The sequence below is a fragment of the Anser anser genome, assembly GCF_964211835.1.
Source record: "Anser anser genome assembly, chromosome: 6".
NCBI lineage: Eukaryota > Metazoa > Chordata > Aves > Anseriformes > Anatidae > Anser > Anser anser.
In genome coordinates this window covers 34563465-34589096 of record NC_139726.1, presented here as the reverse complement: position 1 = coordinate 34589096, position 25632 = coordinate 34563465, and the positions used below count along the sequence as shown (strand labels likewise).

At 37.8% G+C, this 25632-nt stretch overlaps 1 protein-coding gene across 3 annotated transcripts in view; it reads right to left on the bottom strand.

Moving 5' to 3' along the window:
• LOC310902057 (uncharacterized protein) overlaps positions 1–25632 on the bottom strand; it is a 351736-nt gene that overhangs the window by 137117 nt on the left and 188987 nt on the right. For all 3 annotated transcript variants that reach the window (XM_083842962.1, XM_083842961.1, XM_083842963.1), the window contains exon 4: positions 18356–18499. In XM_083842962.1, coding sequence (XP_083699088.1) covers positions 18356–18499 — 144 coding nt within the window. The remainder of the gene's footprint in view (positions 1–18355; positions 18500–25632) is intronic.

Below are 25632 nucleotides of genomic sequence, written 5' to 3'. Positions count from 1 at the left end.
TTTTGCAAGTCACATATCCCCATTCTTTTCCCTACACACCCACAGTGGCAAGTCTTCATGTCAGCACTTGTGCTTAGCTCCTACGGTTCTGAGGCAGCAATCCAAACTGGTGTACTTCATGGGTGTCCCCAGGACCTTTAACAATCAGTTAGTTGAAAGGAAAATGTGAGAAGAAAAATACCCTTGGAGGCATCTATCTGAGTTTCATGGAGCAGATGAAGTTAACAGTGACAGCAATTCTCACATTACCCATGAGGACAGAATGGACAATTTTTCAGCTTGCTATTATAATTTCAGTGTTTGCTTTGCTGCGTCAAATACACCCAACAGTTTCAGATATCAACAGAAGAGGGTGTCTATCCTCTGCGCTCAGCAAAATCAGCAAAACAGTGAGTGATCCTCTGAATTGCCTTTTGTCTTCGTGATATGGTTTTGGTAAAAAGAAAGTCTGAACAAGGAAGGTGTAGGCACACTAGGTAGGAAGATGTTGCCAAGTTTTGCATTGCATCGCATTGTTTTACATGCAAGACTTAAGTAGGCCAAATCAGTATTAAAATACCTAATTTGTAGCTATGATTTTGCTAATAACCTCCAAAGATTACTCTAATCACTTTGACATACTCTATATTAGACTTCGTACTTCTTCCATTTATATATTTATCTGTTTCTGCACTTCGGGAGACCTTCTTATTAAGGAGAATGCTTCAGTTTGACTTTACATTCCTACTTAAAACAAAACCTTTAACATTTAGATTATCTACACTGTAAAATAAAAATTCAAATTACTGTCACAAAATCTAATGGGATCACATCATTTAAATTCACTGAAAAACTAAGGTCATACGGCTCAGCCCGTAAAGGTTTAAAGTGGGAACATTAAAAGAAATAAGGTGGAATGAAAATGGGCAGTAAAACATTCTGAGGAGAAACATGGATTGTTTTCTTATTTCTTACTTTGAAAATATGTGGCAGTAGGGGACACATGAAAGGTGCTCAGCATAGGAATAACTCCAGCAACTCTTTCATTGGCTTCAGCAGAAGGAAATAATGGTAACATTGAATGGGAAAAAATAAAAAAAGGAAAGAAAACACTCAGTACATGAGAGCTGTCCTTATGTCCCAGCTTCCCTTGAGGTTAAGAAGATTAAGGAAAAAAAAGTCATAGATAAGGAACACAGAGGAGAGGGGAAGAAAAAAAAAATCATCCCTGTAAGAAAATAGCCAGTAAGTAGTTCAGTCAGGGACAATGCTTCCTTACCATTTTTTTTTCTTGTGGAAGTGCTGCTTTTGCACTCCAAGACGGGCAATACCCATCAGTATCAACGATGGGTGACATATTCAGGCTGTGTCCACCTGCTCTGGCCAGAAAGTAGCCTATGCGTTAAGACCATCCTAAGCACTGCGCATCTTGAACATCACTCCTGCTGCAACCTGGAAGACCACCAGCAACCTTTCTCTTTTCTCAAATGATGAGTGAAAGGATGAGCAAATGGCCTCAAGTTGCACCTATGGAAGTTTAGATTGGACATCAGGGGAAATTTCTTCACAGGGAGGGTGGTCAAGCATTGGAATGGGCTGCCCAGGCAGTGGTGGAGTTTCCATCCATGAAAATATTTAAAAGATTTGTGGACATGGCATTAAGGGGCATGGTTTAGCGATGGGACTCAGCAGGTCATGCTGATGGTTGGGCTTGATGACTCGAAGGTCTTCTCCTAGATGACTCTGTGATTCTCTGACTGCCACTTCACTGCTGCCTGTTACTTGGCATTCCCGATCACCCCTCCCCAGGGCCAGGAAATGCAGTAATGAACTTGACATTCTTGTTTTAATAACCATGAGGAGGCCCAGGGTCTCCCCCAAGGTATTACTCCATCGCAGAGCTGTCAGTTCTCTGCCAGACCTTGCTCGCAGCACAGAGCAGTGTCATGTTGCTTATAGATGATGAAAGATTGCCCGATTCTTCCCTCATACATTCCCATACACCTGAAGAGCGCAATATATGGGTGACAAGTGACAAAGAATCAAAACGTTTTAAATCAATACTTCATCCTGCAGGAAACAAAGAGCTCTGCATGCCTGTCTTGGAGACTAGAAGAATATGTTTCAGAGTACAGAAATAAATTAAAATTACTAGTATTCTGGCAGAACAAAAAGAAGAAATCAGGTTCAAGAGAAAGAATAGTTTCAGTTTTTCCTTTTCTTAGAAGCAATAACAACATGATCATATCCCTTTCCCAAATAGTGTTTTGGTTTTTTTTAAAACCAAGACACCTAAGTGCTCATTCCATTTTAAACATATTTTTTTAATGAGTTATTCCACTGAACAATTTGATAGCATCTCCTTCTTCCCATCCTTTCAAAGGGAGAACTATCAAGCTATTTTGCAAAGCAACCCCAGTCAATATACTTTCAAGGGTTTTTTTAATGTGTCATGTCAGAAGATAAATATCTCTATCTCAAGTCTGATAAGAAGCCAAATTCTTTAAGGAGACTGCTTGATATTTGCAAACTTGGAAAAATAAATGACAACACAAATTGTATCTAAATAGAAGAACATGGCTCTGCAGGTAGAACAGATTGTTTTCACGATATTACACTCAAAAATACCAAACACTTATTGCCTGGGAAAAAAAATGTAGTTTTCTCAGTTCCTAATTATTTTGGGTCATTTGCAGATGAAAAGGATTTGGGCTATTGTGGTGGACTGAAAACAAATACAACAAATGATGTTTTTCAGATGACAATAACCGTTTCCCCATTCCCAAAATAACCTAGACGCAAGCAAGATCCCTAGTTTAAAAAAAATAAAAAAATTGCTGGGGTATCCCTGTGCAATGTAGCAACAAAATAGATGGAGTATTGTATTTTTCACATAGTCTGCATTGTCCTGTACAAAAATGAATTCTTTAGATACTCTGATTAATGCATCAACATAGCTGAGAAACTGACCAAAATAATTTAAAAGGGGGCAGGAGGGAAAGGGAGGAGAGTATTCATTCAAGCTTAAAAATAAACTTCTCCTGATCCATGTTTACTTCCCACATTAATGTTTTTGGTCACATTATAATCATCCCTCAAAAAGCACATATTAATTTTGAATGCAAGAAAGATACTTAATTTCTAATATTGTGTTAAATGATAACATGGGAACAATCTAAACTGCAAAGATAAACCCAGAAAGCAACTTTAATACATTCCCTCTTTTATCCCTGTCAGGATTTCACATTATGCTTTCGGCTTCAAGAGGGGTTAAGGATTCATATTGGTTTCTCTATAATAGCTGCTCTAAACTGTACACCTAAGGCTGGACCAGTGTTTCTTCAGCCCTCAGTAATGACTCACACCTGTTTACCATCATCATCCACAGAAAAATATTAAAATACAGAACACCACATATTTAAAAACTATGTGAACTCTTTATTCTGGCTTTTAATGTGGCCTAGCATGATTGTTTGGTTTCATTACCATGGCTTTCAATAACCACAGAATCCCCAATGATAGTAGAATTTCTTGAAAACACACTTCATAATTTATAATTCTTTACTTTGAATTTTTTTTTCCCCCCATAAAGGTCATTCCCAGGACTGTTCTTTTTCTGTAGTATTGATCACCTAATTTGCTTTTAAACTATTAATTCACATGTCATGCAACCTACAGGTAAATCATAGATCCATAATCATCAGAGCAACCTGCCTTTATTCAGATTACATCAAGACTAGTCTGAAAAGATGTACACTTCTTCATTAAAAAGTTTGTGTGATTGTTTAACAAATTAGTTGCACTAATTAAAATCAATATTTTACTGATCCTTCCCTGTAGACCCCCTATTCCTTAAGCACTCACATCTCATTGTTGTGCTGCTTTACCGTTATGCTTATAGGCTGCATGGGATGGGTCTGCAGTGGTCCCTCAGATAAGTTCCTAGCATGTTTCCACTAACAAAAGTGATGCCCATCTTTGTAAGACATCCTACAAAAATCTAAATACCTGCACTTGATCTCTAAATATCTGTTATGAAGTGGTGCAGAGTGCCCTGCACTCAAAGCCAATAAAATCTACGCGCGGTCTTACCAGCCTGGGACCAGGAAAAATAAAACCACATCATGCAGCATCTCGTGGAAACTAATTAGATCCAGTGAAACTGACTTAGTTGGTGCACTGACACTGAAACCACACATACAGCATCCAGATTTGAACTGTTGGAAGACAGTTGCAGGAAGGAGCGTGGGTACAGGCAGCATCTCCTATCAGCCACGTGGAAATAGCTTATCAGCTAGGCAGTCATACCATGCACAGCCTAAACAGAACAGGTCTGGGGCAAGGGGATGTTACGTTAAAAAGAAAGAAGTTCATTAGCTAAGATAACTAGTTTACAAAGACAATCAGACTTGGGAATTCAAAGGCTTGCCTGTGGTAAACCTGAAGGTCCTACCTGCAGGTCCCATCCCTCTGCTTCTGAAAATCATTTATGGGAAGAAGTTTCAGATATAGGTGAATGAATAGCTACATCAAGAAAGAAATGAGGGCTAAATAGGAGCTAGTAGTAGAAAAGAACTGAATTGAAATGCTAGTCACATAAGTCATGCCACGTAGGGATAACAGATAAATGCCCGGAGTCACCATCAGCTGGGGGCTGCAAAGAAATGCAGGAAAAACAATGGGGGGGGGATGAGTATTTCTATAAGACTGACATAAATGAAAGGAGAAACTTTTTATGCTTATTAGGCATAGGATAAATCATGCAGTGAAAATAAGGCAAGTAACTTCCTTCATATGCTTCATATTTCAATAGGATCAAGATGATGATCTCGGGAGAAAAAGTGGGTGAAATAATGTAAACAAGGGGAAAAAATGAAAAAGATATTATTACAGCTGAAGGGATGAACAAAACTCAGAGCGTGATAAATCCACAAATCTAGGCACGAAATTACAGGTAGAAATTATCAGGTAGGAAGATGGTTATTTTTTGTTGTTGTTTTTAAACAAATTATAAAAATTATGAATAGTTTCACATGGCTAGAAACTAACAGTGTAAGTACTAGTGTTTAGGTGGGAAGAGGGACAGGAAAGCGACCTAGACCATGTGTACGGCTGTTGAATTGATTGCATTAGGATGTCAGAGCAGTTTTCATTTCTCAAAGAAAAGGGTGTAGGTATCCACCCTATGAAGCAGAACTTAACTTTGATAAATGATGCACTAAGTATTGTATTACAACTATTGTATATTACAACTGCTAGTATGACAAAATCTCAACTGACAAGCGAAGTTATCTTGCATAAGCTAATCAAAATAAACCGTAAAAGTTAACCTGGCAAAAGTGGATGTTGGTGTGTAGAAGTGCTGTGCTGGCAAACATAACAGCTGTGCCCAAATACCACCCATCAGTTTGATGAAGCAAGTCAGCTCCAAGTTACCAAGTTAGGCTGTTCTGTCAACTCCAAGAAAACCTGAGGTAATGGGCTTCTTTGTTCGGAAATTTCTTTTCTATTTTTATTTTTGTTAAGCACCAGCCAAAACAAGGTGTTTCTGGTATTAGAACATGGCACCTGTTTTTATGTTACTCAACTTTCATTTTAAAAGGTTGCTTCTACAAAAAAAAAGGCAGAAAGAAAATAGGGAGAGTTGAAGTCATCAAACAAACTATTTGAAAATAACACTGAGGTTTCCTCAAATTGTTCATTTTCTCAGAGCTTGCTTTCCTGTGGCTGCTGCCCTCTACCAGCCCAAATACAATGCACATAATAACAGCAGGAATGTATATTCACATGAAAATTTACAGAAATTAACTATTTTTGACTCAGATATGGATGATCTTGTGGTAGACAAATTGATTCTTCCAGTCACATCAAGAGGATATTTTTAGTAACTCTTATACATTTAATAGCAAGTCATTCATATAAGCTTCTGTAAAAGACTCTTGAAGGATACTGGAGGTTTGAAAGCTCTGTGTGGATGGTTAACAAAAGCAGCCATGGGCTTTTGTCTTGAACATAAGTTGTCACCTAAAGTTCACGAAAAATGTGACAGATCTGCACATTGATATTCAACTGCCCTACTTCAGAGATATTTTCATTCCACTAAATAAAAAGTGTGTACACATATTTTTTCTACTCCTGTATGAGATGTTGCCTACTGTGTATTTCAATTATGAAATATTAAATATGTTAAGCTAAAAAAAAAAAAATTACCCTGGCTTACCCAAAATAACAGATTAGTCTGCCTGGATTGCACGTCTCAAGCAAGCTTCCTCTCCCTCCCTCCCCAAATAAGCAGTGGTGACAGTTTTGCTACAGTGGCATTCATCACTTGCTTTAGGCACTCAATTTTTTGATCAGTGCAGCTGATATGGTAGATTTAACCTGAGACATGAGAAGTTATAACAAACAGGGTGTGATGGAGCTGACAAAATGTGCATCTGGAAAAAAAAAGATATCAAATACAAGCCGTCGAAATGACTGTGCTTTTCAAAACCACACATTGATGGATTTTAGCTTTACTGGCTAAATTAATTTACTGGTATTGAATTAGAATTTCAATATTTATAATTAGATTTAGCTATGACTGTTACTGTTTGAATCCAGCCATTCCTACCAGTGTTTCTTCTGTACAGTACTCAGCTAAAAGTCAAAAGTGCAGCAACTGAATAGCCAGGATTATTTGGAGAATCCCATAAAAGATCAGACCTTAACTCAGCTTCCTCCCACATCAGCGAAAGGTCCTTCTAAACTTGACTAGGAAATGAAGGGGTTCTCATTTCATTTTTAGCAGTTATGTCAACATTGCTGATAAGGTAAAATACCCCCATTGCATCCAATCACCACAGGCAGGGGAATTGCGAGGGAAAAAAAATAAACTAAAATTAAAAATCAGTTCTGTGTACCTACAAGTGATTGCTGATTCGGCAACGCAAGAAGCTTAGTACTGACATTGGCACATTGCTAGCATTTGGGCTTTACGCAAGCACTGTGTTGACAGTCTCTTGATTTTGCTGATCTTAAAACTTAGATTTCACCAAACTTTCATTAAGCTTAGAATTTGTGTGGAGAACAGCAATCTCAGTGTAGAAATAACTCACTGTAATTACTGTTAATAGTCTTAAAATGAGAATCACCTGGGGAGCCCTTCTGAGGGAGATTATCATTGCTACACCTTTGGTATTTTTGGTGGAAAAGCTGTTTCTAAAAGCATCATCGTTATAAACCCATCAGTGTGGGACAATGTATGCAGCGTGGACTGATCAGGACCAGCTGATGCTTTTCCACTTGATTTACATTTTCTTAGCTCAAGGTAATTCTTTGTTATGGTGTTGATGACTCAAAGATCAGACATATTATGAAAACTGTGTATTCCTGAGGTCAAGGGCATAAGCTCTAAGCAGCAAAAATAAGTAAATAAATCAATGAAAATAATATTCACAGAGTTGCACAGTTACAGTCACAGATTCTTCTACCATTAATGCTTTATTATTATTCCAGTTGGCCATGTTATTGAATAAATATAGCTGTGCATAAAGATCATTTCTGAAGGATGCTACCAATGAACAGTATCAGCCCAGGAACAGTGTCTTAATAAACTGCAAACACAATTTATTTTTATGTTAAAGTTTAACCAGATTAGTCTATTTCCAATGCTACATGCTAACAACTTGGGCCCAAAGACCCTCCTGCAATATTGTTGTAATTTTCATAATACTACTTGATTTATTTGATATTAAAAGCAGCTGAAAGATGCATTAGAGATGTAACTGTCTCTAGTAGAAATTTTAAAAGAACAATCTTTAAGTTGCACTGCAACATTTCTATCTGATCTTTTACAGCTGAAGTGTTAGAGCTAAAATACAAATGGCATTGTGGGGCTGAGCAATAAATACATCTTCTATTTGCAGCACACAGCAGAATGGGACTCCAACGTGACCTGCACAGTAGGCTGTGCAATACAGATTTTTAGCAGCTTGAAAAACAACACTACATATATACAGCTGATATTCGAAGTAATTAGAAAGCAGATTAGTAAATCTGTTTCTTTGGTTATCTATCTGTTATAGTAAAAGAAGAAATAGATAGGGGATTTATCTGTGCCTGCTCTATCTCAATAAATGCCTGGCTTTATTTGGCATCACATCATTACTGCTAGTTGGGTTTGGTCTTATGACCATTTAAGATAGGAGAGAGAGAACTGCCTTCTTGCAGCCACATTGGGGTCCCCAAAGTCACAGCTCCAGGCTGACAAATTAAGTCAGCGTGGAGAGGTACCTGGCATGAGCAAGCAGTGAAAGGAGAGAAACTGCTGAAGCGTAAGCTTCTGCAAAAGGAGACACCAGGAATCACTTCTCAAATGCTGGCACCGGGCAGTCTCAGAGCCACCATCCAGACTCTGGATCTCACTTAAGACAGATAAATCTCAATTCCAAAAGGGATCAAACAATATTGGAATTGATTCCCAAGCAGCATGCTGGCTGTGCAAACCCTCTGACCTGTACCCCCCGCTACAATAGCAAGGTTTCAGGCCAAGAGAAGCACCTGAACACTACAACAAGCTCCACATTAGAAGGAAAAATGTGTCATCTTCCAGCTCCTGGAAGTAAATTCTGCTGGCTAACACACCTGAGCACCCATGACTGGCACAGATGTCCACATGCTAAACTACAGTCAAGGAGGAGAGACACATTCCTTCAGCTGGCAGTGCCAAGGACTTTACCAATGTGCCAGCTGTTTTCTCTAGCCTAATATTTGTGCCACCCAGCCTCTCAGAGAGGCCAGGCAGTTGATCCCAGTGAGCCAGCTTGGCCAGGCAGCCAGGGACATCGCTCTCTGTCATCGGGAGGCCAGACACACCACAGCCCTGTCAACACTTCACAGAATCATCCAGGTTGGAAGAGACCTCCATCCACAGGCTCCTGCTATTTTGAGCAAAAGCAGTCTCTGACAAGAGAGGATTTGTTGCCCAAAACTTAGAAAAAAATGGGACAGTGCAAGAGGAACAGTGCCTGTATCTCTGGTAGGCACACATTTGTGGCTTTCCTCCTGCTTCCACACAGATTAATCCACCCCCTGCAGGTTATCACAGCCATTGTTACCACTATCGTTGCAAATGATTTGTAGGACAGTATCCTCATTCATCACACAATTGCCAATACTAGAGACACTGAAGATTTTTTAAAATGATAAGAAATACTACATTCTTCTTACTTTTCAACAACTCGTCTTCTTCTCTGGCCTTAAACAACTACGGAGGTCTCCAGCATAACTCCCACACTGCACATGGAAATATTGCTCTCATGTTTAGCTTCAGCAGAGAGAAGATTTAGGTTTTGTTTTGGCTGGAGATACTAATCTACCTCAGTGCTGACAAATAGCCCTCTCAAGTCTGCGCCCCAGGATAATGCCACAATTCTTTACTGTAAAAAGTTCTGGTTGCAAACGAGAGGGGGAATACAGATTAATTATCCAATTAATAAGCCCAAGTAATTCTGCCAGATGAGATTTCTGTGCATGTTGTGGTGTGTAAGTGAGGAGCACTTTCCTGCATTGCTCTACTTCCATGCCTGCATGCCACAGCGAGTCAGTTGGGATGGGAGCACAGGCGAGAGAGCCACCTTTCCTCATGTCGTAACAATTCATCACAGGTCATCGATAAAATAAGGTGACCCAGGAGAATGAAGCCAGGGAGAGCATTCAGACATCCTTTACATTGACAGATGAAGGTACAATGTTATTAAAGTAGCCTAACAAATATTTAATGCAGTGCCAAGCCATTGGATGTTCTCTGTCAAGGCTGCTCCCACCCACCCTCCAGAGGGGACTTCCACCAGAAGCACTGTACTACAGATGTTACAGTTAGCTGTAGTCAGACCCAATTCAAATGGGCATTAAAACAAAACCTTAAATTTAAAAAAAAATAAAAAGAAAACTCCAAACACTTTGCTACCACAGCAGCAAACATTTCTTTCCTTTCCCTTTCTCCAACTCAAAGGTCAGTTCACCAATTTGACAACTTTAATTCAGCACGCTTTTCCTCTGTAAAAGATAGCTCATTTTTCCCTACTGATGCTACTTGCTTTTACTATACAATCTTATGGCTGTATTTCAACTCAGAGGTAAAGCTGTTAGTTCCCTAAAGCCAACCATATGGCCGTGGTAGTGTAAACACTCCCTGTTGCATCTGTCTGCACGTAGGTTGCTACCCCAGATGAAAAAGAATATGTTCAGCTTTCTAGTTCATGATATTCGTTTCCTATGTGTGCCAGTGAATGCCAAAATTTGTATTTCCACATGCGGGATGTTGTTACAATGTCGGTACACACAGAAGGATGTTTCATTACCCATCAGTTCCAGTCCTGATTTTCAATCTTAGACCTCAATGCACTGACAAGCGAGATCTGTGACTTTTTTTTTTCCCTATTCTATCCTTCAAAAAAAGCCATAGCACAGGCAGGGAAGTGACCCATTCTAAAGTGGACAGGCTGAGCTAGCGACACGGCTCAGGTCTCCATAACACTGATGCTCTGTGCAGTTCAGCAGAGAAAAGGGAGCAGTGGGTTTTTCAGGTGCCCCTGCCATCGCACCACACCTATTCAGCAGGGGTTCAAGACACACTTAGTAGAAGTGGCTCCGATCTCACGATCACATCCATCAGCACAGACCTTTTCACCTTAGCAGAACTGACACTATCAAAACCATGGATGTTAAAAGCAAGTGGATTTGTCTGACTGTAAGTACATAATTCACAACAACAGCACCATTTAAAGAACATCTTTTTCTGCTTTCTCTTTCAGAAGAAGTGTATTATATCTTTTATAATGTAGCTTATAAAACACCTCTTTAAAATCCATAAGATGCTATGGAAGCTGACACATTCATGATGAATAGTTTATTGTGCAGATTAATTTCTATTTGATTCTCTGAGTGGAGCACACGGCAACAGGCTTTATACAAAAGTGAGTTAAAAGCAGATATTTTTAAAGTGAGGACTGTCATCTTGTGCAGCTCTAAAGGAATTGTAAGTCTACTTTCTAAATAGGGAAAGTTGGGATTTAAGAAAACTGTCACATGTAGCATATCAAGAACATTTATGAAGGATAAGCACTGCATGTAGTTCAACAAGTGGATGACATCACTCCTTTCCAAACCAAAATAACAGAAACAATTATGCCAAGTTTTGGACTTCTATTCATGCTTTTGATTTTTTTTTTTTTTTTTTTTTAAATCAAAGCTGGTTTCAAGTCATATTTAGGAAAGCATTTTAAAACATAACAAAAATGAACATCTCATGCATTATAAGCTATTAAAAAAAAAAAAAGACCATTTGTTCTCCTTGAAAGCCCCATTTTAAAGGCACAGACCCTCCATTCTATTAACTCACTGCAAATTTTTACCACTGAGTATCATAAACCCTGTAGAACACATAGCCTAAGGAGAAAAGTAGGGAATAATAATAGAGACGTTTTTACAGGATTGAATACAGTTTAACTTAGTTGATTGCCAAGTCCTGAGAAGACAGACTTCAAGATGACATCAGAAAAAAGAAACATCATTGTGTTGATGTCCAAAATAACTGTTTTTAAAGACTTCTTTTTTCTGATGACCACATCCTCATTACTTTATTTAATCTTGCTGTTAATAACATTATCAATCTTTATCAAGGGTTATTAGTATTGTGTTACTAAAATGTTATCAATCTTTATTATTCATTTTAAAGAGATAATGAAATCTTACAAATAAGCCTCTGAAAAGCTGCATGGATGAAGAGAAACTCCCTGAAAGTCCGTCTCTGAAAAGGTCACCCTTACTGGCAACTCTTCTATGTACTTAGAACTGACTGTGGAATTCAGCAAGTTTCATTTTTCACTGAAATTATTCAACACCTGTAGGAAGCCATCGGGAAAGCTTTCCTCACAGCACAAGTGGCACATGGGTGAATATTTGAAAAAGCAAATATTCCAACATCCAGTGCAAAGAAGTGCCAAAAAGAACATCTGGCTGAACTCTAACATGAAAAGCAGGCTCAGATAGAAGACAAATAGACTTCAAGAAGAATGCAAAAGAGTAAAACTTTAAGAAATTGAGTTTTGCAGGTCTTTTGAATGATCAGGATTCTCTGCCTGAACTACTTAGCGACTGACTCCCCCAGGCCTGCTTGGAAAAAGATGCATGCTCTGAAAGTCACTGCGATTTCTTTTGGGTGGTGATGCTATGCAGAGATACACTGAGCAAGTCCCATCAGTTCGACACAAAGGAAGAAAGACTGAACATGTTGCTTACATCATTTACAGCGTTTTTTGTGTACTCTCAGACACGCGAGCAGAGGATGAGCGCCTGAAAGAAGGAATATTCCTTTCCTGCCTAATGGGCAATTTGACTCAAAATGGACTTTTGCTGAAAAAGTAAGAGGTATGGTTTATGTGGCTAAAATAGAAATACCCCTTAGATATTTGCCATAATAAAGCCAAATTAGATTGGTCCCTTCCAGTTTCTTCAGGTTATCATTTCCCTCATGAAGAACATTTTGCCAAGAAAAATCTAATATTTGTTATTAATACTGCAATTTCCTTTGCATTAGATTTCGAACTAAAGCAAGAACACAAAGGAAAAAAAAAGTGACACTGCTAGATACGAAAATAAAAATCAAACTCTGTCCCTACTTCTGTTGCATTATCTCAACAAGGGAAAAGGATAGTACACCTAGAAATGTTAAACCTTCAAACTTCACCAAGAAAGCACAAGAGATTTCTACAGCACTTGCTTCCTCTCTAACCACCTGTGAGAAAATGCACAGACAAAAGATCAACCAGTGTTTTTATGCAAACTGCTCCAGAGTAGACAGATTAAGATCAGACTAGTGCTTAGCTTTGTAGGAAGTAATAGCATATTAATCTTTTAAAATGACGTTAGCCTGTAACAACAACAACAAAAAAGACTATAAATACACTGGTCACACACTTAAGGAGTTATTCAACAACAGTATACCACATTAAAGTCTAATACACTATAACAAAATGAATTTCAATATATAGCTGTGTAACAAACAAAAATTGGATTTTCTATCCTAAATTAGTTATTCTAGCTAAAGATCGTTACAGGTTTTTTTAAGTAAATGTGCTTTTGTTATCAGCTGACCTCTATAAAACCTTTCTATACTCCATAATGCAACTACAAGCTTTCCACATTAAATGAACATAAATGAATGATTTTATCTTCCACAAGTGACAAAATGAAGCCACTTTTTGATTACATATAGAACTTGATGACCTCAAGTTATTTCTTTTGTATCTTCTACCACCCTCCATTCTGTCCCAATGCTATTTTCCTTAACCATTTATACGCAATCTGTTGTCAGTAAATAATTAGCTTGATCAAAAGCATGCAAAGTATTAACAAATTTTCAAATGTAAAGTTAGAAGCCATTTTATTTTTTGTTAATATAAGAAATGCAGTCCAGAAGTAATTCTGCATTTTGTTTTCTTTAAAGGAAAGTTATGAATAGCATTTATAAATAGAAGTCATTTTAAAAGACAAAAGCCACACATCATTAAACAGGCAAAATACTTTAATTCAGTTAGAAAACTGAGTAAACTTGTCAGGCTTTATATATTAAAGAGATAATTTGTATTAAGGGTTCAATTGTGAAAAAGGAAAATAACATCCAGAATCTCTCTTGATTTTTTTTTTTTTTAAGTAGGCTTCAGTCTTATTTTAGAGGACTGTTTTAAAAGGTTGTATCATTTGGTCAGTGCATTCATTGACTTTTCATGCATTAGCACATACTCCAAAGGAGGAGAGCTGGAGGTGTTTCTGGCATAACCTAATCAGAAGGTACTGAGAAGCTCATTGAAAGTCCCACTCCCTGCAGGATTTCTTAGAAAATTTTGAAGACTTAAGACTGTCAAGTACAGTCTTGATATTTTGCCACCTTCTTGCCTTCTTCCAAATGAGATGACACATCTAGGTTCGTTAAGGGTGTTTTGGTACTTTGTCAGGAACATCTTAGCAGCACTTGATAGCAAAAGCAGCAAAGAATCAGTGTTTTTGCCAGACCTGAGCTACATCCAATTCCTCAGCATAAGTTTTGCCATGACACAATCTCTTACTAGATCAAATCTCCCAGAGCACTTCATAAACTCAGTGCAAGGAACTTATAAAAAAAAAAAAAAAAAGAAAAAGAAAAAAAACTCACACCTACAGCAAAAATACTGTTGTCTGTAACTGCTTCACCAGTTCTCCTAAAGTTCAACCCTTAACAACCCACCAGAGTGGCTGTATCACCCCCTATTCTCACGATTTTTTAAGTCCCTGCATTGGGTTCTCCATCAGCAGTAATCACCAGTGTCACTTGACTATCCTTGCTACCTGCACAGCTTTCCAAACAGAAGGAATACAACATTCAGACAACATCCCTTCTTTTTTCTTATTATTAGATTATGCCAACTTTACCCTGAAGTAGGTCCTCTATGCCTTGTTTGACTACATTGCGCTTTTCTTGTCTCCTGTGCTTCCCCACCCAGCTGTCCCCAGTAGCTTTGACTCTGCCATTTTCTCTGGTGTTCAGAAACACGTAATGGTGCCTCCTATTTCAATTACTGCTTGCCAGTACTGCATGAAACATAGATCTGAAAGGCTTAAGAGTTTTATTTCTGTTCAGACTATGCAAGTGCTCCAAAACTGACAGTCAACAGACAGCACCATTGCATTGCCTTGACTCGAGGCAGATCTACTAAACCACCTCATCTGAAGAATTTATTGCTGTGAAAGCTGGTTGTTTTTTCACTTGTTCTTTTCAATGATTCTCTTGCCAAAAGACAAACTATCTGTAAAACCTGCCTGCAGAGAAGATGTTGTAGATGGTGCCTTGGGCAGTGACTCACTCCACCTTCTCACCCTTTTCCCAAGGGCCTGACTGCAAATATAAGGGCAGCAGCATGCGAACACCGACTCAGCCCAACATTATTAACCCATGCTTGCCGAGTGTCTCTGCAGCAAGAAGAAAATAGATGGAATAAAAGGGAAATCTATACACCACTACCATATGGCCAGAAAGCTAATGAGCATTGCTGCAAGAAAAAGGGAGCTTCGCCAAGCAGCTGAAATAGGGGAAGTATTCATTAGCCATCTTTTCTCTATGACAAGAAATACTACATTATTAAAATATTTATACCCAAACAGAGGCTTTGATAACACTATCATCCTTGAGCAAAGTATTGCCCCAGCCTCTCTCAGGTCTACCTCAACGTCAATTGTGAAAGTTTAAAGCAATTTGTAGTACGATAACACCCCACAGTAAGAAAACGAGTATACTATCATACCCAGCTTGTAATTCCCACAAATGCATTGCTTTACAGGAATTTAATCTGATTCACTACTGGCTTGTACACGATTTTAAATTTCAAGCTAAATCTTGGCCCTATTTGAATAAGGTGTAATCAGAAGCAGATGCTTCATTTAAACTATTTTCCAGATTTCAGTGCAATATTACTACCCAAACAAAGAGCAGTGCCACAGACTACGTGGCTCTGTAGTTACGTAAAGTGCACAGGCAGTAATTGGAACAGGCTAATTCATTGCCAGCAAATAATAAAACAAAGCTGCTATTCTTCATGATGGTAATATCTGAGCATCTTGTTATAAAAACAACAAAGAAAGATTTTGGATGAGTTATTCCTGAAAGCCAATCAACATGAAAGGATCTGGCCTAAAGAAAATCCCAAACCTACCTTATCCTCCTCTTAATTCTTGTGAATAGTTGGGACAGAATTTGCAGTGCTCAGACATCACCCTGGGAGCTCCCTGTTAGCCTAATGACTTGGTAAAGCACAAGGCAATGTTATACTAAACAGTCACAATCCCTCTGGCTGAGTGGAGCAGAGTTTTAGTGAGAGAGAAGGGGTCCACCTCCCCTAGAAGACTTCCCAGCCACAGGACAGTACAGTTTGGTGCCAGTAGGGGACTTAGAAATTGCTCGTCTGTCTCCAGGCTCTAGTCACCAAGTAAGATGAGATGGAGGATGTCACTGGCTCAAACTACGCAGTTTTATTTTTTGTTAAACTATCAAATGTCAGTTGTATCTAGCAGATAGATTATCCTAGAATAACACTTTCTCTGACATTTTCAGCAAGACTTTATTTGTGGCTGTTGCAGATTGTTACGATCGTAAAATATCATTTTGGGCTAATCTTTCCTTTGACATGTTTATGGAAAGGTAGGATGCTTATATTTTTTTCTTCCTCTCAGTGCCACCCCCAAATAATCAAGAAAGGCCAACACATGAACTGTGAGCACAATGTTAGTTTTCTTCATTTCAAACGATAAAGGGTAAGGAAATTCAGAATTTGTGTCCTTTTAAGTATACTCCCGTTTCTGAACTGAGATGGAAATGTCTGTCAAGGACATCAACACACACCATTTATAGGTGTAATATTAACGTTTCCTACTTTTATTTCATAGAATTTTAAATGTCAAATGATAAACTTCAGGAAGAAACGCTTTTTCAGATGGTTTCCTGTAAATAAAAGCAATTTATGGATAACATTAATTACATTACCTGATTCTGTAGCAGACAAGTTGATCTCGCTGCTTTAAGTACCTATTCACAACTGCACGGATGAGTTAAAGTCACAGTAGGAGCTTAATGTTTGCGTTGCTAGCCTTTTTGGAGGTTCTGCTACAGCTACTACTTTATCCATTCCTTCCTAATTTTTTTGAAGCAGTGATGTTGACATTTGTATATTAAAATGTTTAAATATTAAAACCCACTTTCCATACATAATTAGAAAACTTAGAGGATGTACATAAAGTAGAGTTAATACAAGTAACTAATAAGTAAGACAACCTCAGAAACGCCTGTCCTGTTGTTCACTGAATGAAAACAGGTCTGCTGGGATAAAGTAGAAATGGATAAACTCAGGGTACAGAGTTGAGAACACAACAATGATATTAAACACTTAGATCTGAAAAGCTGGCAGCCTTTTTCAAAGTGTTTGGTGAAATATAAATGTATATTTTCTCTGTATATTTTCTTTTACAAAAAAAATATATTTCCTATTATTATTCTAACAATACAAGAATAATAGCAGGGAGAATATTATTCTTACAGAGTAAGAATAATGTGCCTGTTTCTAAGTTGTTTGAATCTATGCACTAATAAAATTAAACTTTTTCAAACAAAGTGCTTTAATGTCAAACATATCATGATAATGAAAGAATTGAGAAACTGCCTCTTTCTCTCATGCTCTCCTAAAATAACTACAGAAATTAAGCATATCATTTATTCTTGGAAAGATACTAAGAGGTACTAAAAGGTATTGTTAATATTTTACTGTTGGGCACACTGAAGCAGAAGAGGTTAAAGCTTATGCCACACTGTTCAAGATACATTCATTTAGGAAGCATTTACTGCCATATCCAGCAGAGCTATTCATATCACCATAGGTATCTCAGCTGAGAAGCACCTAGCACTTAGCTACCCCTGTGCTCCACTAGCAGCTGCAGTGCCAAGCACTATGTCTGTTCAAATAAATCCAAAACTTACCATTGGAATTCACACCTTGAGCTATGTTTTGGGAGCCAAGGCAAAATATCATAGTGATACTTAAATTCAGTATTTCATTTTTATTCAGGAAGAAAATCTCAACACGCCTAGAAGACATATTGTAACCTGACATCCATCAAAGCATTCCACCCAGGGCCTGCTTACATATTGTGCATTAAAGGGATGTTAGATACTATTATTTTAGGAAGAGAAATATCCCAGAACGTCCACCTTCCCTTGAAAAGTATTTTCTAACAGCTGAAGCACAAACCAGATACTTTCTTGCTTGCTCTCTTTCACCTCTTGCATTCATTCCCAAGAATGCATACATTCAACAAGAGGAATAGAGAGCATTTCCATCGGATGCTGCTCTACAGTCTACTTGGCAAGGAAAGGTCACAGCAGAAGAAATAGCTGTAGAGTCTGACACGCCCGAGGTACTAAGACTACAGTATCCAGGTAGGCCATGTTTGGCACAAGTAACATACCATCAGTACAGGGTACAAAAAGCAGCTGTTAACCCCTGTCCCCAACGCTATGCAGAGGAAATCTGAATGCCGAATAGTTGCAGCTTTTATCTAGGTAATTATATTTTCTATCAGCAGATGATAACACTGTTTATATCAGTAATATGACAGTGAATTCAGTTTTGCACTCAGAGACAAGGGGCTTAAGCTAGTCACATCTCTGCTTCCTTGAGGAAAAGTTGCAGCAAGGCCATCCTTACACTTTATCTGCTTGGTGAACCCACTGACTCACCCCAAATTAGAGTCATAGTCAACACATAAATCAAAGAGTGAGGGCATTGCGAGAGACAGAACAAACATGACTCACCTGTTCTGAATCATTCAAGCCTGCCTTGTGCCCACCAGGTAGCTGTGGCAGTAGAGAAGATGAGCAGCAGATGACTTTAACAACTGTGTGTCTTATGTGAAAGGTAACACAAAATGTCGACAGCCCTAGTACCAAATCCTGTCCCTGAAAAAAAAAAAAAAAATAAAATTTTTTTCCTTTAACTAATTAGAAAAAAATAAAAATAAAAATCAGCTGTTGACTTGCAGTCAGTGAACTAGCCCCATACATACTCAAAGTAGTTCTCCAGCAAGTATCACCAATGCACTAACACCCAGTGTAACCACATTGCAAGCAGTAACAAAGGAGTACTAATTCTCAAGCAGCACTGCCACACTACTTTTGGGCCCACTCAATCATCCACCAGCCTGTGGTGTTACCAGGGTAAATGAGGGTTGTTGCAAGGTGGCTTCAATCTACATCAGATGCCAACCACCTCATAAGGTTGGTGTAATCGCTGGAGACAGCTGGGTAAACAGCTGCAAACAGCTACACAAAGCTTGTTTTAGGAGCTTCTCATCACATTAAGATTTTGAGACTTAAAGCTTCCCTGCTTGGCCTTTGAATAGCTTTATAATAAGATCATACAGAATGTATTTGCAGTTATGGAATTAATAGGGTCATTTTAAAGTCATTATTAGGATTGAGTTACTTTGTACAATGCTATGTGTTGTTTAGGGCGATGTTTAAGATTTTTCTCCATTGTGTGTGAATTCAGATATACCTGCATCCTCACAGTAGGCTTTTCACTCTAACAAGATGGTATTCATCCTGGTAGGCACTACATAAATCTGTTGTATTTTAGCAGGGTCAGCTCGTTTCATTCCAGTAGCACTATCATGCAACTCTTCTCCCACCCATTTAGCACTTTGTTTGCATTAGGGCAAATAACAGACTGAATGCCCATTTTTTGGTGAAACTACAACAAAAGGCCCAGTAACATCAGCATACCAGAAGCTATCCTCTGAAAACATTATGCAATCCCTGTCATTATTATTTCTTTATTTTGTAGATCAGTTTATGCAGAGATATTCAAGTGATATTGTAAAATTCAGGGAGGATTTTATTTTAAATGATCTTCTTGTTAGGTTTTCTGTCTCTTTATGAGATACGCAACTTTTCTACATCGTTATCCAACAATGCAAACCATCCAAAAAAAGCTGTTTTCTTCTGGGGTAAAGGAAAGTTGTTGATGGATTTGGGGTTGGGCAAAACAGAGAGCACTCCGACAGCTTCTGAAAAGCTAAATTCCTCATAGCATGAAAGATATGCATAAGGGGCACATAGCAAATGACATTTAATTTTTGCATTGGGAACAAAATGTTGACAAACTGAACAAATCACAACTTATTGATAATTTGGTTCTACTTAAAATATAAACCTTCAGCTTAAAAACAACAACAAAAACAATAACAAAAAACTTATCCATAGTGAAACTGTGGCTTACATTTATGTTACTATTTCCAAAGCTTTAATATTTCTAACACCTCCTTCTGCTGTAGGCAGACTGCTTTCCTAAGCCAGGCATCAGGCAGTCAACCCAACAGAAGAGTGTGTGGTGTGAGGACAGCAGGATATTATTCTTGTCATCCATGACAGAGTTGCTTTTATGTATTTACTGAGTCCCAACACATGTCAATATATCTGACCAGTTCCTTGGGTTTATTGATTAACGTTTTTGAAAAGCTCTCTTCTCTCCACAGAAAATTCTGGTATGCCTCCTCCTTGCTGGCCCCAAACTCAACTACTTCAGTGTGGTAAGTGAGGTTGAGTAAGGTGAGTCTGGATCTGAATTTCTACTGCATATAATCATGCAAGAGCTTATGCTATTGGGAAGCAACTTTATGCATATACTTCCTATTACATGTTATTAAATTTTAAAGAGACCGCCATTAGCACAGGAAATCTTTGAGCCACTCTGCTGTCGGCCCGAGTGCAGAGATACCTCTGACCACAACGCATCGCTTGTCTTAAGTTTATACTCTTCCTCTGGCATCCATTTCTGGCATGTGCCAGAATCAGGGTACTGAGCTAAACGGCTCTTTGATACAGCTTTTCTCATGTTCCTAGACTGTGCATAACAACAGCTACAAAGAGAAAGAGCACACACTAAGGCCTAAGAGCAGAATAACATTGCTAATAACCAAAACATTTAAAAAAAAAAAAAAAAAACTCTTCTGTCTCCCTTTTTTAAGATACTTTTGTCATAAATGAACGTAATGGAATAGTAGCTTGGTGTAATATAAATATACTTCTGATAACATGTAATTCTGTATAATTGAGGGAAGCTAATGAGTTAGCCTTTAGTATGAAGACTGAACATTACCTTCTGAAGTAATGTAACAGAGTGTGCTTATAAAACTTCAGAAGTCTGAAGATTTGACTAAGGTTTTGTTAAGCACAGAGGTACAAGCTCACGGCCAGTGAGTGCTAACCTTTCTGTACAGCATCGGGAGCAATGAGGCCTCCAACACTTATTTCACTTTATCAGATCTTTGTCTTTCCAGTTAGAAATGTGAAGTTCAGTAACTGGGCAAGGTATCCATCTCTCTGATGGAAATATCATTTCATACCTAAAAGGCACAGCAAAACTGTAAAATGCAGGTAAGGCATTGTTGATGAGCACTGTGCGGCAGAGAAGAAAAAAGCAGTGTAGAAAAGCATGAAAATAAGATACTTCCAATCTCCAGCCATGATAGAATTTTAACATGAGGTAAGACTGAGACTTCTTGTATTTCATTCTTTTCTCTTTACATATTTTTTTTACCCCAAATTTACTTTTCTTGTATTCCACCCTGACCTATAAATGTTTGGTCCCATTGATAAGAAAGCATTACTGAGCTGTGAAACTGCAGGCAGTGGAAACCATGAACTAAATAATCAGGGCAAATAAAAAGCCTGATGTAATAACATTCTGGGTGTTGAAGTGTCTTCATGCTCAAGACAATCCAAGGAAAATATAAAACAAGCAAATAAAAAGCATCTGTTTTAAAGAACCTCAACTTCTCTGTGACTGCAGGTATAAAAAAAAATAAAGATTTTCACTACTATAAAGACAATTATCTAGATAGAAATATTCTAAAGAAATTTCTTTTTCTTAAAAGAATTTTTTCTTTTTCTTTTTTTAGACACCAGGAGAACTAACAGGCAGCCAGCATTACACTGTTCACCATTGCAACCACTGACTTGTTGGGAAGAACCAGAAGCATGAATCCCTTGAAATAGATGGTCATGTTGCTTTGATCCAGCAAGTCTTCAGGACAGACCTACTCCTGTCTTCAGACACTTGAGTAATCTCACTGAATGTCATCCAGCAAAGACCACTGAGCTACTAGTCAGGGAAGTAACAAGTTTTGGCTACTGCAGTTTCAAGTACTGGCAGCTACCCAGAGAGGCATTTCTTTTTTTCAGCATCTTTGCTCTGATCTTCAGTTATCAAGCAATCTAATATTCATAAGACAGAAAATGCTATTTTCTGTTATTATTATACTTGCAGGTATTGTACTCCAGGTGAAGGGATGCCATTTCGGTGTAAAACCCCTTGACTTTTATCACTGCTTCAGGGAGCTTGAAAGCCAGATTTTAAAAAAAAAAAAAAAGTCAATAAAATAGGCTAGTACATATTTTTGTGACTTTCTCAAGCAATAGGGGAAATAATAACCATCAGGTTTAAAGATTAATTTTGAATGAAATGCTTACAGGCAAATAGATATGAAAGCTGCATTAAATCATGTGCTGCTTGTTTTTAGTATGCTTCACAAGGGGCATGGAATTTTGTAACCAAATCAATTTCTACACCATATCTTAAGTTCTATTATTTTTATTAATCTATTCAAATAGGAGTTTGGAAATAACTAAGGCAGCAATTGGATATTGCAGTGTAATCAGATTTCATTTTGATGTTAAAAAAGATAAAGGCTTAAAAGAAAATTCTTAAACAAATGAGGACAAATAAAATTTGCATATTTATTATGATTGTGGAGATTTTCATGCCTGTATAGCAGAGGAACTACTTGTTGTATTTCGTTATCCTAAAATTAGGATCTTCATTTAGTTTGTGTGTCATGTAGATTTACCAAGTAAATAAATTTGCCATTTACAGATAGCTCTGTGCACCTGGAATGACTTACACCCTTCAACCACAGACGCCATTCTGATATCCTTATTCTACTTACACAGTACTTGACTCAGTATGTAATTAACTCAGCAGCATAAAAAACGACCATTTTTTGCCCTGGATTTGAGTGAATCTTAGACAGATACAGAAATTAAAAATAACAAATTAAGTCTTCCTTGACTTGGTGGGGCAACAGGAGGAAGAGGATATTTTCCATGACTGTCAGCAAATCTCTCCAAACCAAATGCAACAACATTTCCACTGATGTGTTCCACATATTTGTGATTCTATAATCCATTTTGAATTGTTTCCAGGATCAAAAGACATAGTTTTATCAATTTTATGCTTTCTACTTAAAAAATTAAAATATTTTATTAGGCAATTCTGTAAACATGCTTGCCATTTGAAATATGCACTGTCTTGAACTAAAGCTATGGAATATCCTTAATTCCTTAAGGATAGTAATTACATCCAGTCAGTGACAACTTCTCAGAGCTCCCGGAACCCCTACTCAGGACAAATTCCTGTGCTAGCTTTGTAAATCAGCACAAAAGTACCAGCATTCAAGTGCACCTTTTAAAATCACTGTCCAATGAATCCAGAAGGTGAGGTAAACAGTCCATCACCTGTACTGCACATTGTTAAGTATCCATTTTCAGGGACACACAGCCCCCTTAATCCATGTACCCAGATCAAGGGCTTTGTTACGATTATATCTGTATTTATGAAAATAGGCATCCATCGCTAAGGCTTTTGGGTGCGTTCACATTAATAGGTAATCATAATTTAGAGCACAAATAGCAGGCTGCCAACAGTCAGTTTTGTCAACAAATGAATTCCTTGAGATCCATTTCTTAGCTACCATAAAAATATCATAAAAAACAAGCATGCTAGAGTTCCTTTGCCAACTGCCACAAAATTACCCTTTAATTGCCTTTTACACTCAATTTATAACCAGGGAAAGCTTAAATGAAGATGAAGACTTTAGACTGTGTCTTGAAGGTCAAGTAACTGATCATGATGAATGGCTAGGAACAGCATCTTGGGGGACAGCCAGCATATACCTGGTGGTTTTTACTTCTCCTCCTGGTATTTCCAGTCCCTCCAAACATCTTTTCTTCTGCTTTCAGAGATAAGCTATTACATTGTTCATCCTTGTCTTGAGCCTCTCCCCTCCGGCTGACTTTGACAACTGAATTTCCATTAACCACAACCGTGGTTGTAGGAAGCATCCCTGCCCCAGTTCCCTCCTCACTGTCCACCCTTCCCCATCACTCCTGGGCTCCTCTCCATCACAGCCAGTGCTGCACCCTCCTGCCCACCCCACACTGAGCTCTGCAGCTCCCCCCAAGAGCCTCAGCAGCAAAATAGTAAAAGCATAAAAAGGGCAGATAACATTTTCAGATCGTTTTCCACAGCTCTTCAATTCAATTTTATGTGCTCTAACTGTTAAGCTATGTTAGAGACATCTTGTGCCATTAGTTTTCACCCTCCTTGTTTGATTTTCAAACTTGCGGTAGCTCCCCATGTCACTGAAATGCCCACCTTTTAGCCATTTATTTCTGTTCACTAGATGTACCTAATTCTTCTGCGTTGAAAATTCTCTGTGTTGATCTGATAGTGCCAGCTCGCATGCCTTCAGCTGCAAAATTATGCTGACTTGAGCAGCATCAGGACAGTCTAATCTGTAAACATACCTCAGTAAAAATAAACTCATCTTTTATTTGCCCCACACACACCATTTCATGCAAAATACATAATTAATACTAACTCACTAATCTATTATGCATTTTTACTTTGATTAAGGCTGGGAGAAACTGCATGTCAAATAAAATGTTGAAAGAATGGAAAAAAAAGGTCTTTGATTTTTGTGTCTACTGAGGAAATTACAGGAATTATGGCACCCAATTGAAAAAAATACATACATACAAATATATATATGTATATCCAAAATGGTAAAAGATTTTCTTACTTACAACAAGAGTGATTTATAAAGAACCACATTCTATCAACGTGTACATAAAACTCCATAAAGGCAAGATGTGGAGAACAGCAGAAATCTGCATACAATTAAAAGCTGTGTAGTCATATTCTGTCCTAATTTCCCATACATGTCCCTGAAGAGCCTAAGATATATAAATTACAGTATCATTTGGCTAACAATCTTTGGTGGCCACATTTAATAACATAACCTTCCCAGGATTTAATTAAGCAAGTTCAGAACATGGAAATTAGAAGTAAGGAGCCACTAGAGAAAAATAAATTTAAAGAGTCTCCCTTCATTTTTACACTTTTATGATTTTATTACCTTTACTAAGAATGAGGGAAAAATGCAAACAGAGTAACAGTTACTGTTTATCTTAACAGTTACTGTTTATCTTAAATCCTACTCTTACTTTTTTTCTTCCCAAAACAGAGCAAAAAGACTCTGCTTTCAGTGTCATACCTTTTAGAGTATCTTGGAAATGTCTTGAATTTTCATTCCACCATTTTCATGGGTACAATCCATCTAGAATGAGTAATATTACAAATTTCCTTCCTCTCTCTCATAGTGCATGGGGACTGTGTACGAACATGTTTGGCATGATGATACCACCTGAAAGTGGATGAGATTCCACAGAATGTGTAAACACCACAAAATAGGCATTGTACATGTGAAATGTTTTTTTTTTTTTTGCCTACATTCATGTAACACAAGTTCAGCAGAGAACTTTTAAACAGTAAATGGATAGTGTCTGTGTTCCATTTATCTTTATGTAAGCTGGTTATATGATAATGAACTTTACCTTAATATATATTTTTATATATATAACTGTACATCCTTTTCTTGGAATAGAACCCATGCTGTTTTGGGATTTGAACTATGAAAGAGAAATCTTTTGTTCTGATTTTATATGTGATGTTTTTTATGTTTATGATGTCACTTCACCTTACCCAGCCACAGATGACAGCAAAATCTACCTGTAAGGTGTCCCACAGCAAGACTCAGTGGAAGAAACGAAATAAAATTATCTTACATGCGCTACCACTTCCTTAATATTAAAAAATTTTACACATGCTCCATTTAACTATCTTCTCTTATCAGTTGCAATTGTTTACATTATCAAATCCTTTACAGGGTTGTTTTTAAAATTATGCATTT